The sequence below is a fragment of the Lycorma delicatula genome, chromosome 12, assembly GCF_047948215.1.
Source record: "Lycorma delicatula isolate Av1 chromosome 12, ASM4794821v1, whole genome shotgun sequence".
NCBI lineage: Eukaryota > Metazoa > Arthropoda > Insecta > Hemiptera > Fulgoridae > Lycorma > Lycorma delicatula.
Window position 1 is genome coordinate 58,092,842 of NC_134466.1, and position 15,661 is coordinate 58,108,502.

At 29.1% G+C, this 15,661-nt stretch overlaps 1 protein-coding gene across 3 annotated transcripts in view; it reads right to left on the reverse strand.

The window, feature by feature from the left end:
- Window positions 1-272: 272 nt before the first annotated feature.
- The window catches only part of LOC142333057 (GTP-binding protein Di-Ras2), a 47,295-nt gene continuing 31,906 nt past the window's right edge, over window positions 273-15,661 (reverse strand). For 2 of the 3 annotated variants that reach the window (XM_075379867.1, XM_075379866.1), the window contains exons 2-4: window positions 10,094-10,245; window positions 7,433-7,600; window positions 274-1,912 (exon numbers count right to left, since the gene is read on the reverse strand). In XM_075379867.1, the coding sequence (XP_075235982.1) occupies window positions 1,619-1,912; window positions 7,433-7,600; window positions 10,094-10,231 (600 nt within the window). In that variant the 5' untranslated portion in view covers window positions 10,232-10,245 and the 3' untranslated portion in view covers window positions 274-1,618. Of the gene's footprint in view, window positions 1,913-7,432; window positions 7,601-10,093; window positions 10,246-15,661 lie in introns of all 3 variants that reach the window. The other variant, XM_075379865.1, reaches the window with a different exon arrangement.

Below are 15,661 nucleotides of genomic sequence, written 5' to 3' on the forward strand. Positions count from 1 at the left end.
TTGTATAAGTAATAATTACCGTAGCACTGTTTGGAAAAATACTTGAAACTATTAAGGTGGACAATTTTTATTTTACCTTTTATTTTATTTGTTACATAGGAAAATAGGGACTGGCATAATTAATCTATTAAAATAATACTCTATGTAATGCTGTATTACGCATAAATACTTTGACTAGTTTTTTTTTAAATATATGTATATAATATAGTACGCCAATGACATATATTTTTATTTATTATTTTATTCAAAATAATAAAAATGTAATATTTATTTAAAATTGTAGTATATAAGGATGATATGATAATTTTAATATAATTTATAATTATAAAATATCATGACTTTTTTTTGTATGTACTGATAGATTAAAAATTTGATTATATAGTATATTAATAAATTTTACTAAATAAGTATAAATTAACAAAGAGTTATATAAGTAAAATAATTTTTGGTTTATTTGTATGATATTGATATTATGACTACATCAGCAGAAAGATATCTTATAATTTTAACGAAAATAATATCCTCATTTGTGTATCATTTACTTACTAGTATAGTAAGTAATTATATCTCGTTACACGAGATATAATTATGTATTTTTGTTGGCAAAACCTGGTGGCTGTAGGCAACCTGAAACAAGGTACACGTTGCTCTTGTAGGCAGTATACCCGTTCCCAAAAACAACAAACAGCCTGTGCCATCGTTAATAAGAAAACTGAGAAGTGAAGTAGTTTTCCATTTTTTGCATGCTGAACTTACCAAAATTCAGGTATGAATGATGACATTATTCTATTCAATACAGGAAATGATTATATATAATAAACGTCATTTATATCAATAACTCAGACTAGTACCTGTTGAACAAACACTATTATTAATAATATAAAGTAAAAATAATGTAACCCTTTCTTCAGGAAACAATTTTTTATAAAAAAATATTCTGTAGAGGGGAGTAATTTAAATATGCAACCAAATGTTACTGTTAAAAAACCAAATTATGAATTATTATTAAAAAAAAAAAGAAAAATTATGCGTTCACAGTTTTTAAACTCCTTTAAATTAAAATAATGAAATAAAAAAAATTAAATGTGGTTTTTCATATGTATCAGATTAGAAACAATCAAATTAATTATTAGAAAATATTTAATTTGAAATATAGCTTCATGAACATGCAAAACAAAAAAAAGCATCATTTAAAGTTAATTTTTTTTTTAGGTTTGTCTTGAACCAAATATATTTTGTTTTGTATTAATTTAATTATCAATTTAATAAAAAGAAATTCTGTGGTTGCCTATTAGTTCGTAAGATACTGTACTTCGCAGACAGCTATTTTCTTGTTGGCTTTGCCGTTTAGTTTCTTGATAAGTTTGTAATGGATAAGTTTTTACTGTATTTTAAATGTACGTGTAAATTTATATAAACTGCTCACATTATCTTTAAACTGCTGATGTAAAATACGTTTAACATTTATTTTACATAATTACATATATAATCATTTTATACATAATATGTAAAATATATAATTATCGTTTAATCTGTAAATTTTCATTAACAGCTTTATTATGTAATATTTTATAATTATAATGCGTATAATACATAAATATCAGTTGATAAATATTAATTACATAACTGAACATTTCTCTCTGATTTTCTTAGTCCCTTTTAACTGTGATTTCTTCTCAAGTTGTAATGAAATATTTCTGTTCTTTTCTAAATTGAGCAACTCCTGGAATAATTCCTTTACATTATGGTTTGTTTTCGCTGATGTTTCCATAAAATGACAACCCCACCTTTGCGCTTCAGCTTCACCTTCTGCCGCTGTTACTTCTCTGTTTTCATTTTCATCACATTTATTGCCGACTAGCATGACCGGAATTGAAGCTAATTCATTCGGACCTTTTGTTTCCCTAATAACCTGTGAAAAGATAACAGTTAGAGTTTAGATTAGTTTTTATGAAGAACAGGATGTCTGGCTTTACCCATCGGAGATTTTAATCGCTAATTTAGCTTTTTATTTGATCCCTGACTAGGAGACAGCCCTGGGACAGTTTCACTGTCTTGCTTATCTTCAATAAAGGTGCAACTCTTTGCTGGTTTCTGGCCAGTATAAAATCACAATTGGTATTCAGATAGTGGTCGATCCAGTTTCCATAGCATTTATCTTAGGAAAAAGGAAAAAAAGGGAACAAAAAGGGGAAAGAAAGTCCCACTTTTGGTCATGTGATCATGTTAATTTCTCATCTTAACCAGGACAGTAGTTAGGTATAAAATTAAGAGATTTTACTACTTACTTGTTAATATATTATTTAGCTCTATTAAATTACAATTAAAAAGTAGATTTCTGTAGTGATTCGAAGAAAATCTTTTGTAATATATCATGATTTTCAAAGTTAACCTACTTAACATTTTCATGTATCAGGGTTTAAAAATAAACTAAAAAAAAAAAAAATTTTCTATAAAATTATTTTTAAAATATAAATATAAACAAGATCTGGAAGAAAAAAAATCAACTAGTATCCTTTTTTTAATTAGACAAAATTTGTATAGTTATAAAAGAGCTCAAAACTGATAAAAGTAAAATTTTTATTAAGTTCAGTCGCATGTAGGGTATTCCTGACTCTTGCCTCCTTTATCATTCATCCTTTTGATATTGTTAACTCCAAACTCTAAAAGCATTAGTATACCGTATACAGAAGGAACTACGCCAAGTTTCAAGATGTTTGATGTAGTCACTCCTGAACTGATTAACCCACTTGATTTTTTTAATATACGTTTTTGAACATAAGATGGAAAATCCAAAGTGGTAGATGTAAATATTGAAATAGGACAAAATAATAATTTAAATATGAAATAAGTTATTCTTGAATGCTATTTTGACAAAATTAAACCTTGTAAACCCAAAGTGATTGATTGAAATGAACAATTAAATAAAGTAAAGTAAGTCACTAAATACAGTAAAAACTTGGTTACAACGAGATTCAAGTGGCCGATCAAATATGCTCGTTACAGCTGAGTGTTCGTTACTTGCTAGTTACCACCTCGGACCGTAAATTTTTACGTCAGTCATTATCTAGTATAGTACAAAAAAATATACTGTATACCTAAGATGAAGCTGTTTTAAAATATAATATCGAAGTGTTTTGCATTATAGACTAACAAATGAAATTTAGATGTAATTTATTGACGCTAATACGTTTTGCTTTTAACCAAAATTGTTAGTATTCAATGAATTGGCAAAAAAAAGAAAAAAAAAAGGTTTTAAGTGTGCAGTATAGGAGGGCGCTATCTAAGTCGTCTTTGTTACATAGCTTGAGTTTTTTTTTTTTTGCGTGTAATTTTTTTTCAAAAGCACTCGCGACTCTTCTATAGTGTCAAAACTGGGAATGAAGAAAGTGCTTGTCTTTTTACAAACATTTGAATTCGATAGGTCTCGTTCCAGTTCTTGGATAATTTTGATCTTATCACTCACGGACAGTTGTTTCCTTTTGACATCCGACATCGTTCATTACAAACGACCCGGAGTTAATAGTTTACACTTTTTTTAAAATATACTGTACAGTTTTTTTTTAAGAAGAACTAAAATGAAAACTCATTCGCTGACGCGACTACAGTATTTCTGTTCTGTATTTGGCTACTGGGTATCCAATCGATTGTTTTTACGCAATACTGTTTGTTTAAATGATTCTATGATACAGTAGTGTATTTTTAAACTGAAAATTATGACTACTAAATTTACCAGTGATGATAGGCCAGGTAAAATTTATCGTTAACCACGCCCCTCTTCAGACTTTCACTTCTTAAATCGTTTAAAATGCGCTATAGAGTTCGATAAACCTCGGGTGGTTTTGACCCCGGTCTTTCCTGGAATTATGCGTACAGAAAAACTCGAGTAATTAAAATAACTACCGACCTTTGTAATAACGCAATGGAACTTGTACTGTACTTAATTGAATCGTACACACTGTAATTGTTACAAACCTTATGTTCACCCTTCACACTTGATCTGAACAAGCCTTAAATAAAATGTCACAATTTTTACGTATAAATCGTAAATGAAAAAATTGCGTTGAGATTATTTGGTTGTTAATGAACTTTTTTTGAATTACAGTATTTAAAAAAATGAAAATGCTCATAACAAAGTTTATGATGCGTCGATACCTCGCTAAAAGCAAGTTAATTTATCATTAATGTGAGAGAAAACCAAACAAATCTCGGAATTTTGCTCGTTACAAGCGAGATCGTTATTCACGGATTCAACTGTATTAAAAATAATATACAAAGTTGGTGGGAAAGTAGATAAGTATAAAATCATTAAAACCATTGGTACTCACGTATTAACGCCACCGCAGCAGAAGTTGCGCTAATGCGCCATTTTTTAGTGCTACGAAGATGCGTATTTGGAATTTGCCAAAAACAGAACAAGATGCAATTTTATTTTTTCAGGAGCGAAATATTTTACCAAAAAACCAAACTTTATTTTGGTAAACGTAAGTTTTGGAAATGTAATTTAAGACAGTGTGATCAGCAAGTGGGACTTAGAAAAGACAACTGGTTTGGTTAGGTTAGGTTAGCTGTAGCTGCGGTGGCGTTAATACGTAAGTACCAAACCATTTTTGTTTTCTTTGTTGCTAACAGTGGAATTAAACAGTTTGTACGAATTATAACAGATAGTTCAACCTATATTTACGGCGTGATCAAGTCTTAATATATTTATGTTGCCCACGGGTGAGTAAATTCTGTTTTGCTTTACCAGCTGGTTGACTAAGTAGGATGCAACTGAAAATCCCAAAAAGGTACCACACATGATTATTTCACTACTGTATTTACAGTTATTGATCAATAATTTTCTGTTGACTACTTTAAATACATTGTTCTGTAACAATTTATTTTCCTCCAGAAACTAAAGAGCCGCCCAAGAACATGTAATCATTGGTAGTAGGTAAAGGATACACTTGCCCATTCCTGGGTTTGTGGCATGAGATCCAAATGAACTACTAATGAACATTGTTCTACTAGTCTCCCACCACCTGCGGGAGACTAAACAAAGCCAACTGCTGAATTGTTATTAGGCTCATAGAGTAATGTTGAATTAATAAAATAAAAAATAAAAATATTGAAACTACAGTTTTATATCTTGATGTTACCTATTAAACATCAAAATTTTTAAATGGTCAGCTGTCTTTTTGAAATATAAAGAAAGAATAATCAAAAGATAAGTGAATAAGTGATCGTTTATTAAAAAAAAAATAATTGTGTAAAACTGTAAAAAATACATTTATTTTATTATAAAAAATTGGATATAAAGCGGTCTCAAACTGTATCCAAGAATGATACTTTTTGATTTGTTTATTTGGTTCTTTTTTTTACTTCCTTGTACGAAATAAAGGAAGTATTGTGATTGCGAAAAATTTCGATTTTCAGATTTCATTGGAAATACCCATTTTGACCATCTCTGAATCCATTTTAACTAGTTTCGGCGTGACGACACGCCGAAACGTAGATACTCGTACATACACATGTATGTACGAATCTCGCATAACTCAAAAACGATTAGTCGTTAGTTGTTGAAATTTTGTATTTAGGACTGTTGTAACATGTAGTTATGCATCTTTCCTTTTGATTGCAATCAATTGAACCAAAAGTGTTCAATAAAGCCCAAAATCCTCAAAACTTTGGATTTTGGACTTTTTCTTAACTGCAGTAGTAATAAGCCATCATTGAGAGAGCTTTTCAGCGATATAAGTAAGTGGTACTTATTTTCATTGGTTCCAGAGTTATAGCCAAATAAAATGTTAATTAATGAAATATCTGGATCTTACAAGGAGAGAAGGCACATCAGTTCGAATCAGACTTCATCTTCTTTCTTTTAACAAATATATTGATTTATTAATAATTATTAACTTAAGATCGCAAAAAAAATTACAATAAATAATAATTCAGTAATAAAAGTAAAAATAAAATATGAAAAAAAAAATCAGAAGCTATTTGTGAAATAAAATTTTATGTACTTTTAAAAATGTGTATATGTAATTTAATAGGCATTAATACATATGTGTATATGTAATTTAATAGGCATTAATACATATGTGTATATGTAATAGATCTGATTATTTAATATTAATTGAAAATTATTATTTAGAATCGTATTATTTTTAGCTTTTCTAGTTTAATATCAGTTAATTTTATTTAATTATTCTGAAATTTCTTTTAATCTTATCAACATTAAAGTTGGCTACAGAATGAATGAAAAATAGACCCTCACAAGAACAACATATACACTGAGGCATACTTGCCCAATCTTTAATAAACTGCAAAAAATTCTTATCTTTTAAGTTCATTACTCCTCTGATATTGTTGAACAATATTCTCCCTAAATCGGAGTTAATCATCATTTCGTTTGTTTTTTGTTGCCAATCATTTAATCGCTTTTTGGTTTGATATAGTTCTTCTGATAAAAATTTGTATAGACGTTCTATAGTTTTCAAATTTTCTCTCTTTATATTCGTCATCCTCTCTTAATCTCTTTATTGGTCCTAACATTTTCTTCCTCTTTATATTTATCATCTTCTCTTAATGTTTTTATTCTTTCTTTGGTTTTAACATTTTCTTCCTCTTCATATTTATGTTCTTGTGGGTTTTTTGAAATACATTTCTTCATGTTATCTTTCTTTTTCCTGTATGATTGTTTCTTTTTCGTATTTGATTATTCACCAAATAATCCAATAATAAAAACTGAGTATTTTACACCGTAAGATTGAAATTAACATTTGTAACCAGTATACAGGACCACTGAATGGAGTAGTTTAATTATTATTAACTTTTATTTATACGACACACCAGAAATCTGAAACTTTTGTTAATCAGCAACTCACAAAGATACGAATAACACTGATCTAGTAATATGAGTAATAAAGGGACTTTACTCTATCCATGTATGATTGTTGAATTAATAACTATAAATATCTGATGTTAATAAAAACTAATTTTTTAGCAATTGTGTTACTGTCCACTTTATTAAAGAATTGGTGGATTGTATCTCACTTTCAAATAAAATAAATTTAAATGAACTGCGGCAAAAAATATGTATATGTAATTTAATAGGCTCCCAAGGAAGGTGTCCATATCAGATTTTTTTTAATGTTATTAATTATTAATAAAGTTGGAGTTTGGGGTTTGGGGTAGCTTCATCTATATTATTGTTGTTCAGTTACTCAACTAATGGCATGTGGAACTAAAATTTTTGAAATATTTTGTTCTTAGTTGGATTTTCCCATAAACTGTTAAATTTTATCAGAATTTGACGATCGTCGTAAACTTAGCTATGCTGTATAGTTAATTTCTTAATGATGAAGTACGTGTTGATTTCTATTGCTGTGCTTGAGGAGTACATTAAAAAATGAAACATTATTAATTTTAAAATTGTTTATTCGTTTACCTCCCAGATTGGCCTAAGTTCTTCGAGTGACTGTCTTGATGTGCATGAATATACAAGTATAAATGCGTGTCCTTTTGATATAGAAAGTCGTTGCATTGCTGGAAATTGATGGGATCCAGTAGTATCTGTTATTTGCAATGTACATATATTTTTATTACATGATATCACCTAAAAAAGAAAAAAAAACACAAAAAGTAGAAATATTTTATTCTAATTTATCTATAATTGAAGTACATTTACTGTTACTGTAAATTAATTTGTAAATTGTTTGATGTATTAATATAAACTTAAATATTTGTATGGAATGTAGTAATTTACAGCAGTGAAACAGTGGTATTATGAAAACCAGAAAGGTGAAAAGCCTTAAAGGTTTCCTAATTTTCCATGTTTACTTCCGCTAAGTTGTTACATTCCATAAAAAAATAAACAAAAATTGTTCTTTAATTCATAAATCTATGTTTCATAATAATTTCTCCATGAAGTTTTTTCCTTATGCTAACTTGCTTCTAGTATCTTTTTATAAATTGTCCTTCCTTTGTAATTTTATTGATCCAGTTTCTACGATTTCATATTTGATTGTCAAATCTTTTTAAATCTTTTACTGTTGTTTTGTATTATGATTATTTATTTTCAAATTATTTATTAACTTAATTTTTCTGTTAATAAATCCATCTCTCTTAAATTCTATTATTAAAGTAGAACGCTATACCTCACTATTTGCAGAATATTATGGTTAATTAATGCTCTACTGTTAGTTGTAAAATTATAAACTCTGATTTTACACTTGATGCAAAAATCACTCCAAAAGTTTCAAATTTGTATATTAAAGTTGTTAAAAAATGAGTATGGAGAGTATGAGTAGGGAGAAGTTATTATCATCAGTTTTTTTTTTATAGTAGTGGTCAAGTAAAGAGGTGAAGTCAAGAAAGAATAATGAAAATGGAAGGAAGGAAAGCATGGCTGTTTGGTGATGATTTTTTATGTTGAGTGAAAGTAAAAATGAAAGACAATGAATGCACAAGATGAAGGATAATATGAAAGAAAATAAAATGAAAGAGAAAGATGTTGGTAGGGTAACCAGAAAAGGAAAAAAAAATGTGTAGAAAACATAAAACTGCAGGGTTAAGTTCTTGTTATAGTAAAATGTTTTAAGTATTTGGTTAATGACTTGAGCATGGGAAGATTGGTGGAGAGTTATGTTACAGTACAGAGCTCAAGAAATTTTAATCTGATTGTGAGAGGATTAGTATGGTGTTAAGAAAATGTATAGAAATTAACATATATGTTTCACACTGTTTAGATGTATGATGTATGATGTAGTTAGGTTACAAAAGGGTATGAGAAAATAAACTACAGCTATGGAAATGATAGGCATGACAAAGAGGGATTGCATGAGGAATGTAAAGGCAAAGGCTATCTTACAAATAAAGTGTTGAAAGAGAAGTTGTGGAGAGAAAGACTAAGGCAATTAATGTGAATAAGGAGGTTAGAACAGTATTGAAAATGTTGAATTTGGAGGTAAATGGGAGTAGATGAAAGGAAGACCAAGGAAAAGGTGACTAGATAAAGCGGACGACAGTATAAGTAGGAGGTAGTGATAAATATGGCTTGGAAGTAAGAAGGCAGAGAGATAGATGAGATGGTAGCGTGTGATTCATCATCCGATCCAGGGTAGTCAGTAGGACGAAGAAAATTCTGTGTTTAGTTTTGCATAAGAATTTGAATCGTATTATCGTTTTGCGTTTAAAAACTCAGAAGTATTTGTAAGCATTAAAGATAAAACTTGTAAGTTCTAGAAATATTGTGCTGTAGTTATATCTGTTTACAGTTATGCAAGATCTCTCTCATACAAAAATTATGGTTTTGTATTAGTCTTTACAGTTGTCTACTTGATGAGCTCTCTTAAATGTAGTTTAAACTTTACAAATAAATATTCCACACTATTTAATATTGCTATAAAAAAGTATTTAAAATGTTAAATTTAAACTAGGTTTGATGATATACAATTTTGTATATTTAAAAAAGTAATATTTAGATAAAACTTAGATGAAACTGGAGAAAGAATTTGGATCAGTGAATTTATAAAATTGGTAGATATTTAAGATTTACCTTCTTAAAAAAACCACTATAAAGTTATGTGATTTTCATGATGGTAGTTATAATTAAAATGACATAATAACTATGTTTTGTGTAGAAATAAATGTAGATCCCAATTTTGTTTTCACATTGTTACGGAAAGATATATTCTAAAATATATATTCATGAAAGGTTGCGCTTTCATGTCCTCTGATGAATAAAAGTTAGTGATTTGTCCTTCTTTTCTCCTCTCACATTCTTTTTGGGTGTAGTGAAGTTATGAGATTGAATGTTGTATGTTGTTGCTTTGTGAGAGGTGGAGCGATTATGTACAGTATTCGAATATATTTTTGTGACAAATTATGAAACTGTTACTATACAGAGTTTATTGATTAGGATACAATGTTACATTAAAAATTATCCTGTAAATAATCTGTATTTCTTTATCTATTATATATTAATGTATTCTTGAATTAAAGTATTTAAAGATGTATTGATAATATAAAATATACATTATATTATTTTTAAGGTGTTGTTTTATGTTTTTTCTTTAATGTTAATGTTTCTGTTATGTTAATGTTTAACCTGTCTGTAGGTGTCCTCTATTGTTGGAATATACGATTCTCGGAACGTTCCTTTGACGAACCTCAGCACTAGTGAACTCTTTCCAACACCTCCTGCTCCAAAAACCACAACACGATAATCGTTACTTTGCTCTGGCATTCTTCTTCTGTAACCTAAAACAATACATAACAAACAGGTAACTATACATATATTCATGTATTAATATTAAATGAAATTGCTTAATTTAACTGATGAAAACCGCTTAAAATGGAAAAATAAACAATTGTATTAAAAATATTGACATACATTACATCATTTAAAAAAATTTTTTTTTTTAAATGTATAAAACAAGCCAAATTACCTGGAATTCCTTCAGTTAGCACTATTAAATACTGGAAAGTAATTGTCAGTCTGAATCCCAACACATGTATGTTTGGAAATTATTTCAAATTTTCTTTGTTTTAATTGTTGTCTCCCTGAGGTTTTTACTAAAATGTATCTCCTATGAGTAAATCATAAAAAAAAACTACTGTTGGAAAAAGGAACCTCGATTTAAAATTTTAAAAAGATTGAAATCTGTTGTAATTTTTATAGCTTGAAAATTTTGCTAAAATACATTCTAATATAAATATAAGAAATAGTTTTGTCAAATGGAGTAATAAGTAAATTATTTATTAAAAATAAAACATCTGAGTCATTTCAATTTTTTTTTCATTGGATAACAATTTGTCTAAAATGCATTCAGAACATGTATATTTAAAAAAAGGGTTTCGTCAGATGGGGAGGTGGTTTGACTAATTTTTTTTTTGCTAGATTTCTTTTTTTTGTGAAGTGTGTCCTAGACAGTAGACACTAATAATTTATTATCTATTATCTTTTATCATGAATAGGTAGCTCATTGGTAAATATTTCAAGAAAAGATACTAAGATTTTTTTTTTGTTTCATTTAAACCACTTCTTGTAAAATATGTAATCCTGTACGAACAGAAGACACAAATTGAAATAATGGGCTCTTGAGTTAGTTTTGTATAAAACATAAATATAATAAGAAAATAACACAAATTTTACAAATTCACAGATATAATTTTCTTTTTATTTTACTGAAATTAATCTTTTTAAGATTCATATTATTCCTCTGTACTGTTAAACCACTTCGTACAGAATATAAAGGTAAGATATTTCTTAATTTTTCATGAAAATATTTTCGAGGGATCCTGAAAATATTTTTTGCAAAACTATTTTAGTGAAAAATTAAGGTTTTATCTCAATATTTTGTACTATATGGTTTACTTAATATAATTTAAGTATAACTTTCTAATTATTTATAGGTGCTATTTGCTGTGAAAAATTACATCATTTGCCTACTGCCTAAATATGTGAAACAGTAATTTTTTTATTAAATATGATATCTGCAGAGCACTGTGTTCATTTTATTAAATAAAATAAATTAAAAATTAAAAAAAAGAAAAACTAAAATTTGTTTGGGAAATATACAGCTCTTAACTCTTACACAAAACTAGTTAACCAGCAACTGAAAATATTAATGATTAATTAATAAATAAATAATTATATTGTAAAATATAGTATAACATATTTTTCTCTGTTTAATCAGAAAAAATCTTATACATACTTGTTTGTTTTATTTAAAATTTATTCTTTGTAAGAAAGTAAACTTGGCGTTGTTAAGTTTCTAAAGCTGATTTTAGGTTCTTTTTGTAGCATGATGTATAAATTCAAAAAAATTGTTGTTTTGCCGTCTAATATAAAAATATTGAACTATTTTTATCCTAGAAATCTTTCTGTAGGATGAAAGGAGAAACAAAAAGTTGAGTAAGAATTTTTTTGACCTAGTACGATTAATGCTTGAATTCAGGACCCTTATCTTGCCACCAATCACAATTATGGAAGAGAGAAATCTGCGACAATCTTACAAAAAGAAGGATTTGCTTATTGATGGGGCTTGTATTATTACACATAAGGTCATTGAATTTGGTTTATTACAAAAGCGTAAAGATTAAAAACCATTAAGGAAAACATAAATTAGAATACATTAAAAGAAATAATTGGTGAATTTAATTGGAAAAGCTAGTTTTGTGAAGATCCACTGAACTATATTGGCTTATTAAGAGCTGAAATCCATGGAGAAATTATGATGTAACATTATTATAGGTATAGATTACTTCTATAAACAAGGTCTTTGGTTGTGTTTATAACAAGGCCAGAGCAATTTTTAATTGAATAATGTTTTGACTCCCTTGAAGAATTCCATTCCCACCTAAGAATAAATATTTTGCAGTTATAGATGTAGGATTAGTTTCAAAAAGTTTAAGGCTAGATTTTAATTAAGTTAAATTTCTAACTAATCTTATACTTACATCAGTCAAATATAAACCAGGTTTTTGTTTTTAACTATTATTAATACAGAATAAAATACAGAACATATTTATTGTTTTTCTATGTAGGCCTGCTGAAGTTTTACACAATTTTTCCAACATGTGGAGAACTTTGGATCCCTTTTTCATAAAACGTTTGAGGATGTATCATGAACCAATTGCACACAAACTCCTCCTCTATTTTGTTGTCTCGCTGGAATTGATATCCTCCCATTGATAACCATTTTTATTGGCCCAAAGAAATTGCAGGGGGATAAATCTGGACAAAGGGATGTTCTAAGGTTTGCTAGTAAATCCATTTAACCAAAGTGCTGACTGCCTTTTTTTCCTGCAGGCAGCTTTCACTTTGCTGTCAGTAGTATGCAGGATTCACAATGCAATGTTTGTGAAAAATATCTATAAGAAATACACCTTTCCTGTCTCAAAAGATGGTTGCAAGGACTTTTCCAGCTTAAAGATGTGTTTTTGCCTTTACTGGCTAAGGTTCTCCACCCTACACACTTCATATCCACCGATTTTGATTCACGAGTATAGTGATGGACCCACATATGACTATTCGATGCAGAAGATTATTTTTTTCTTATTGAAATTGATTCAAGAGCCTTTGCATTTTTTCAGTCAGTTCTTGGAACCGACCCTGCAAATTTTATGGAACATAAGATTCTTTGTATAATCAGTCACTTCCATGTCTGATACCTTTTTGAAGCAATTTCAACAACTGTAAGGTGCTGATTTATCTTCAAGTTACAGATTGATCGAATATTTCTGTCGCACTTGTCTTTAAATACCTGTTGTGATTTTCATTTTCTGCAGGTTCACTTCCTCTAAATTTACTGGCCCGGTCATGGAGTTGGGGATGTGACGTCACATTCCCAAACTGTGTATGTATTTTAGTAAAACATTTTGGAAAGTTTGACATCCTTATTCCTGAGAAACTTAATGATAATAATTTGTGCTACCTGATGCAGGAATGTCTTGTTCTGACTTGACACTGTTCATCAAAGACATGTATGCCTTGGCAACTGGAGTATCCATCTCCTCACCACATCTCCATTGTTAATATCCCTTCAATGACAGCCCACTTGGGTTTGTACATGAGCCATGAAGAAAGAAGCCCGGTTTATATTTCACTGACCGTCATACTTAGTATTGAATTGCTAAGGCATGGTATAAAAAAAGTAATAGTAATTATTGCACATGATTGCTTGTCAATATAAATAAAAATAATTCAAAAGAAAAGTTTTAAAATAATCGCTATTAGTTCTAGGCCAGTAAAACTTGTTTACTTTGTACTGAATTTTAGCCCTACAACAAAATTGAATTACTAAAAAGAAAATTAAAATAAGGTTGAAATCTGAATTACTAATTGTGGAAAGTTTAGCGAGTAGAAAAAACAAACTTACTGTTAGCACTATTACAAGGATTATTTCCCCAGGGGGAAGTTACATTATATTTCCAGAGATTACTTTTAGCAGTAAGTCATCTACACTACAACCCCCCATATTTGTGTATCTTAATAATTATTTTTAAAACTAATTAAGATTAATTAATTTAATGGTGTACTGACTGTGACACCAGACTATAAAAATATGGTCTGAGGTAAACGATTTAAAAATGGAGAATAGTGTGAAAGAGTGAAATATCTTGCATGCATCTGCAAAAAAAGTAGGTTATGTAGAAAGTGAAGGTAGATCACACTTAATGATGACATTTAATGATGACTTAGTAACAGAAATGTCTTCATTAGTAGTCCTCATTTTAACCCCTATTTAAGAAAGAAAGCTGCCATTTCAAAATGGAAAATTTTTTGAAAAAAAAAATGCATAGTTTCACCTAATTCTTACTATTATAAAGTTTCTTGAAATTGGAAAATCTGTTTGGCTGTAACTGCATCATAAATATACAAATGAACAGTCGAAGTCCCCAAAGATTAATTTAAAATAGGACCTTGCTTCGTTTTGTAGACTATGCATGTTTTATAAATAGTAAAAGAATTTTGAAAATGCATAAAAAATTATAGTTTTCAATTCTTATTTAAATGGTAATTTTTACTTAGGTAATACCGAATTATTTTTACTATATATCTTCTTCCTACATTTTACATTTACATTTCGCTCTGTATTTCTGTAGTTTCTCTGTCATTGAGTGAAAATATCCACAAGTTGATGAGTAGTCAAAAAATATAGAGTAATAATTTAATAAACATTGGGTTAGTAAATACACATTGACCCATAACATTTATGTAAATACTAAACCAGGATGTACATTTTTGGAAGTAATATTGGACAGTAAACTATAAAGATGTTGCTGTTTCCTTCAAATATTATGTTATTCCAATACTAGTATAAAAAAGAAAATAATTAGAAAGTCTATTATGAGGGTTATTATTTTTTTTCAAGGTCTGATCGGTCACAAAATTAAAACCACAGTGAAAATAAAAAATTTTTTATTTGTAACAAGTACTTACATAGGTACGATATTTCTCTACATAGTCGCCACTCCGATTTAGGCATTTGTCGTAGTGTGGTACCAACTTTCCAATACCCTCGTCATAGAACGGAGCCGCCTGTGTTTTCAGCCATGTTTCTATGCTGGTCTGCAGCTCTTGGTGGAATTCATGGAACGTGGCATGACCATCACTGCAGCCTCATACTGCATGACTCTTCAACGTCTACGAAGGGCAATTCAGAATAAGCGGAGAGGAATGTTGTCATCAGGCATTGTCTTTCTCCATGACAATGCTCAGCCGCACACTGCAGCTGTAACAAAGAAGCTCCTGCAGCGTTTTTGTTGGGAAGTGTTTGATCACCCACAATACAGTCCGAACTTACCTGCATCCGATTTTCACCTCTTTGCTCACATGAAACTCTGGCTAGGAGGACAACATTTTGGCACAGACATCAAGCTGCAGACCAGTGTAGAAACATAACTGAAAACACAGGCAGCTTCGTTCTATAACGAGGGGATTGGAAAGTTGGTACCACGCTGCGACAAATGTCTAAATCGGAGTGACGACTATGTAGAGAAATAGTGTAACTGTGTAACTACTTGTTACAAATAAAACATTTTTTATTTTCACTGTGATTTTAATTTCGTGACCAATCGGACCTTAAAAAAAAATAACCCTCGTATAATCTTGAAGCATAATCCTCACATAAAACTAAATCTTTTTTAAAATAAAATAAAATATGTTGTT